Here is a 6,000-nt window from a genome sequence, read left to right as displayed (position 1 = left end):
CTTGGGACGGCAGATCTCATACTGCTTCATTTGTACGCCATTCTCCACATACCAATCTCTCATGCGATCAAGTCTAAGCTTTGCCAAGCTGCGGCTAACCAAGGACCGTGTCCTACCTTAGCTGTTCTGTTCCCACACAACTCAGTGCTGTAATGTGGGGAATGCTCAGCTCTTTGTTTTTCTGTGAATAAAGCCAGAGGTAATCTAAGAATCTGAAAGCAAGGTTGCCCTACCAGCATGTGACTTGCTTGTAAAACACTTGCATAAATCCTGCACACATAATTATTTTTGTTTTGGGGGTGTAGATATCAAGAGTAGACAAAATGAGAATCACTGATAGGAAAATAAAATGGGAGATCTCAAGTCAAAAGTCGTAACAAGTGCAACAGCCAAGAGAGAGAAGGGAGCAGAGCTATGTTAACAAGCCCCCCCAGACACTGCTATCTTATCCCCCAGCTAGCAAGAGGAAGACGCTGACAGTTTTCACTAAAGGATTCTCATCCTATCACATGACTTTTGTCCACATGCAGGAAGCAGAAGGATAGATGAGAGGTGCAATGCTGTGGTTTTAAAAATGGAAGAAACCAAGGTGGGAAACTGAAGCCACAGGATGCAACCGGAGAGGAAAACCTGGCAGCTGCTGCAAAGGAGGAAAGAAGTCAAAGAGAAAACTTGCTTGGCTTCCTGCCCGTGCCTGGCTGGGGTTCCAAGTCCCCTCTCTTGGGAATGCCCAACCAACTGTACACCTCTGGCATCTTGAATAGATTTCTTTTGACAAAAGGTTGACAGGTTGGTTTATTTTTAAAAAGGGGGGGGAGGGAAGACGTTAGAGAGAAATGTACACCCTATTGCCAGAACTTTCCTAGTTTCACTGATCCCGACTGCGTTAACCAGACCCATAGATGTCCGGGGAGGGACTGGCTTCCTCTTTAGAAAGGGCTTATTTGTAAACTCAACCCACACTTCTTTGTTTAAACCATTAGTGTTTGTATCTTTTCTCCTTTCTTCTTCTTTTTTTGCATTTTGTTCAGATTCTATTTTTTTACGTTAAAAAAGGAAAGAAAAAGCAGACAGTTTATACTTAAAATAACTTAAGAAACCCCACAAAATCAATTACATAAATTGCCCCTTGTGGCAACTCCTCTGGAGCTGTCCCCCTGCCCTACCCCATTCCTTTGGCCTCCCCGCTGGCTTCTGGCTTGGGATTTGTGAAAATGTCCAAAATGTAGGTGTGGAGTTTGGGGCGGGGAATAAAACCCAATTGCCATCAGAGATTCAAATTAGCAATTTGTTACAGAATCTAAATATTACACAGCCAACACTACCACCTATGGGCCCCCAATCCAACCCCCACCCGCCTGCCTCGCATTTGCTGAACTTCTTCTTTAAAAATGGTGCATGTGATGAGACAAGTATATTGTAAATCCAGCCGCAGCTTTACAACAACCAAAACCCATCATATAAACACTTGGATGGATGAAGCCTCTGTAGGACATTCTCGCTGCCCTGCCCGCCCCACCCCAGATCCCCGCTCTTCCCTTCTGGTATCAGCCCTATTCTATCAGGTCTCTGGGAAGTGGCACCTTGGTTTCCAACCGTTTCCCAGCCAGCAGAAGCTGTAGCAGCTCCAGTCCTTGGCTCTCTTTGTACAGTCTCTGCTTGGTATAGATTTCTGTTATCTGTTCAACGTCCTTGCTCCAAGGCCGCCATTGTGATTGGGGGCAAGGTAAGCGTCTGTGCGGTGGACAGGGGAAGAGAAGGGGGAGGAGGAGGAGTTGTATGACGAGGAGGGTGCTCGGGTGTTCTGGCCCCCAGCTTGAGGTTGCTGCAAGTTCAGGATGCTATCAATGGCGCTCTGTAGGTGCTCGTTGAGCGAGTCATCTGGGGGGCTGTCGCTGGAGAAGCTGGCATTGTCCACATCGAAAGACTCTGACTTTCTACGTTTGGCTGGGGGCAGGGGCACGTCCCATGTGAGTTCAGAGGCAGAACCATGGTCAGGTGGCTCGATTTTTATCATCCGGTGATAAAACTCATCCTCAACCTCCGCCAATTCCTTCATAAGGCCACTGGTTGAATCGTCGGTCTTAGGAGGGGTGGGGCTCTCTTGCATCACGAGGGAACGGGCGTCGCTCCGGTTGAAAAAGGTATGCTTGGTACCCTCCTCTGACCGGCTCTTCTCTGCCCCAGCCATGGAGGGGCTCTCGTGGGTTTTGCGGGAAGTGATGACGCTCCTGGAGCCCCCGTCCTGCTTGATGATGAGGGTGCTTGGCACCATATCGACTTTTGGGCTGCTCTCTTTCAGGCAGGTGTCAGAGGCTTTATCCGCTACAAAAGCGTCCACGTTCTCCCGGTAGGTCTTACGGAGGGGAAGCCTGCAGTAAGTCACAAGGGGCTTTTTCTCCACTGGAGCTGCTGTGATATGATCAACGGTCCCATTCATTTGCCCCGCCGTTGAGACGGCAGTGGTGGTGGCAACGGCTGAAGCCGACGAGTGCTGGTCAGCTGTTTTGATCACTGTGCACATGGGCGGCGGTGTCTGGTGAACCGGGTCCAAGGCAGTGTTGTGAACCACTTTGCTAAGGCCCGCCTCCTGTTTGATCTTCAGTTTCAGTCCAATCCGGCTCCGGGCTTCGTAGGTTTTGATGGGCGGCTTACTCCTGGAGGGCAAGGCATCCTCGTCACCATCTAAGGAGGGAGAGGCCTTGGCCCACGTCACCGAGGGAGAGCCTCCGCTGTGCTTGATGACCAGTTTTGTTGGGTTGATCTGGGTTGCCATTTGCACCGGAGGTGCCTTCAGGTTCTCAGAAGCCAGAGCGGCACTGCTGGACAGAGCACCCTGAGCCAGAGAAGAAGCAAAACTCTGCGACCGCGAAGATGAGGAAACATACTCATCTGCAAGAGAACAACATGTGTCACTATTTCAGACAAAAACAGACGGAGGTCTTCTCACGCCACCACTGACTTAACAACAGCAAACTTTAACCTAGAGTTGGCCACTTCTTTAGTGTCACGGGCCACTGTATTCTCCAGTTACAAGCTGGAACAATTCAGTCCCTTTCGCAGATGCCCACTGTCTATAATAATATTGGCATCGCCTCAGAGCAAAAGCTCCGCAGATATGGAGTGCATGCACTCAGGTGATAGATCACAAATGTGTTTCTTGTAAGATTCCCCCTCAGGAGGCAGGTTTTCAGTCAAACCAATGCTTCTTTGGCTTCCAGAAACTGTTTTGCTATCTCACACACAAATAGATACAAAACACAGGAGATTTGTTGCTTATTTTCCTTATAAGTGAAACGGTGGTTCAAAAAACATTTTACCATACCTTGATTAAAACTTTGTAGGGGGGCCAGATAAAATTGCTCTGTGGGCTACTCACTGACCACACATCATGCATTCGGATAACACCTTTAAGCCTTTTTTTGGCTGGGCACCCAGCCACTTCTCTCTTACCTTCGCAGCACACTTGTTTTTTTCCTTCTGAACCAGGAAACTCTGGTTACTACATTTGGAATTCTAGGTCTTAAACCATCTTCAAACCATTGATATCTAAAGTCTCCCATTTCAGGTTCTGCATTCTGCAGAAGTGCACTGCGAAGGGAGGAGAGACGGGGCTGTGTGCCAGAGACGCTTTCATATCTTGGTTTACTAAACTGAGATATGATCATCCAAACTGAGATGAGAAATATTGGAGGTCAAAAGCCTGCCTGGGAGTCACTCCTCTGCCCCGGAAGTCCTTAATGCCAGATGCGCAGGTTGCTGACAAGAGAAAGACAGTTGGCATTTTCTCAAAAGCACAAGGGCAGGGAGTGGAGGGAACACATACACTGGAATAAGCAAGCTACACAAGGAAACGAAAAGCGTCTTTCCTCACCTGGCTTCTCCTTTGCCAGCTGTTTATCAAGAGTTAAGGTGGTCTTTTCTTCCTGTATGAACATTCGATCGATCATCACCATCTCTGCTGAAGGACTGACTCTCTGCCAATGGAGGACAAAATATTGTGTCATGGGGAAGGCAAAGCCAACCTGAGCCTCATGAAACTCCCTCCCAATCTACATATTGTTGGGAACTTCCTTCCCTTTGCTGCTGCCTCCCTCACTGTTGACATTTAGACTGACGCTCCTCAGGGCAGTGGCTTCTGTACATTTATAAGAATGTGGCAAGGATGAAAGTAAGAAACAATCAAATCTGTGTTGGAGGTGTAATCAAGTAGAGGGGACACTCATACATATGTGGTGGACAGTGATAAAATCAAGGGCTTCTGGGATATGGTATATGAGGAGCTAAAGAAAATATAAAACAAAATTTTATTAAGAAAACAGAAGCTTTTTTATTGGGGATACTTGATACAGATATAAGCCAGAGAAAACAAAAAAATATTATTTTATGCTACCGGGGCCGCGAGAACATTAATTGCCAAAAAATGGAAAAAAGAAATAACACAGACAAAAAAGAAAAAAGAAAAAGAGAATGGTAAGATAAATTATATCGAATTGGTCAGATTGACTGAAGCTATCAGGGATCAGCCCAAACAAAAATTTCAAAAAGACTGGGAAAAATATAGAGAATATCTTAAAAAGCAGTGCCCTGGAATAAATACTTGGACTTGTTTCGATTAACTTCTGCAAAATAAACTGAGGTATGTAAGTCAAAAATAGAAAGAAAAATAAGGAATTAAGAATTAAGAAGGAAATAGTTTACCAAAAACGAAAAGAGAACCGTGTTGAGGATGAAGGAAGTCAATTGGAAGGCAAGAAGAAATGAAGTATGGTATATATATTGATGTTCTTTTGTTTGTATAAACTTTTGTAAGTAACAATGTTTTAGTTGTATTTCTCTGTTTTTTGTAAGTTTTAGTGTTATGTATTATTGTTTTTATGTTTAATGTGTGTATGTGTGTCATAAAATAAATTCAAAAGGAAGGAAGGAAGGAAAGAAGGAAGGAAGGAAGGAAGGAAGGAAGGAAGGATCCATATTAATTGATTAAGATGCCAGTGGCAGGAGAAAGAACTGTTACATTTATTCTGCTGTATTTCCTTTTGTTTGTACGGATAAATGCAAAAGCCCCTACTAGCCCAGCAATCAGGTCAAATGGGAGGAAATGTGGTCAAGTGTGGGGCATTCCTAAGCAAGGGAATCCTTGGCAATCCACCAGGGTGGCTCTGCCACGCTCAATCTCCCACCTGCAAATTTATCACTATTGTCCACTTGTTTTTAATGAACTGATATGGATTTAAACAAGCTGGTGAACCAGTATAATCTACTGTACAGAGCTGCTCATTTTCCAGAGATGAGTGCAAGTGGAAATCCACATGTAAAGAAGAAGAAGAAGAAGAAGAAGAAGAGTTTGGATTTGATATCCCGCCTTTCACTCCCCTTCAGGAGTCTCAAAGCGGCTAACAATCTCCTTTCCCTTCCTCCCCCACAACAAACACTCTGTGAGGTGAGTGGGGCTGAGAGACTTCAGAGAAGTGTGGCTGGCCCAAGGTCACCCAGCAGCTGCATGTGGAGGAGCGGAGGGACGCGAACCCGGTTCCCCAGATTATGTGACTACCGCTCTTAACCACTACACCACACCGACACATAAGAAGCCTCTAGCCCTGATAGTGGTGGAGATACGTATTTTAAAATATGCAAGCACTGTTCATGTTCCGGCATTCAAGGACCAGGGTGTCTTTGCCCTTCACCAGTCTCTTCCTTGTTACCATCAGTCATTTAATCTCCCATTTCCTTACAGCCCCTCAACCTGCCTAACCTCCTCTTTTTGCCACCAGTCCACTCCTGCAACGCAACCCCCTCTCCTAAGGATCTCCCACCCAAACTCTGCAAAGTCTCAACTATCTGGTTCAGAAGAAATAATACAAACTGGGAAAATCTTTGCAAATAAACCATACTCATTCTAGGCACAGAACTTTGGTTTCTTTGGGAGAAAATGAGGAGGTTTTGGCAACATATGTAGATCCCTGCCTATTCTTCTTTTCCTACAAGATCACTTCTCCA

The 6,000-nt window shown here is 45.7% G+C and overlaps 1 protein-coding gene across 11 annotated transcripts in view; it reads right to left on the bottom strand.

Annotated features, from left to right (window-relative positions):
* Nucleotides 1-1,001: 1,001 nt before the first annotated feature.
* The window catches only part of BICRA (BRD4 interacting chromatin remodeling complex associated protein), a 107,269-nt gene continuing 102,270 nt past the window's right edge, over nucleotides 1,002-6,000 (bottom strand). For all 11 annotated transcript variants that reach the window (XM_083626714.1, XM_083626720.1, XM_083626711.1 and 8 more), the window contains 2 exons: nucleotides 3,875-3,977; nucleotides 1,002-2,892 (listed from right to left, as the gene is read on the bottom strand). In XM_083626714.1, the coding sequence (XP_083482840.1) occupies nucleotides 1,676-2,892; nucleotides 3,875-3,977 (1,320 nt within the window). In that variant the 3' untranslated portion in view covers nucleotides 1,002-1,675. The remainder of the gene's footprint in view (nucleotides 2,893-3,874; nucleotides 3,978-6,000) is intronic.

Source organism: Podarcis filfolensis (assembly GCF_964270895.1).
Source record: "Podarcis filfolensis genome assembly, chromosome: 8".
NCBI lineage: Eukaryota > Metazoa > Chordata > Lepidosauria > Squamata > Lacertidae > Podarcis > Podarcis filfolensis.
This window is presented reverse-complemented; position numbering and strand designations above follow the sequence as displayed.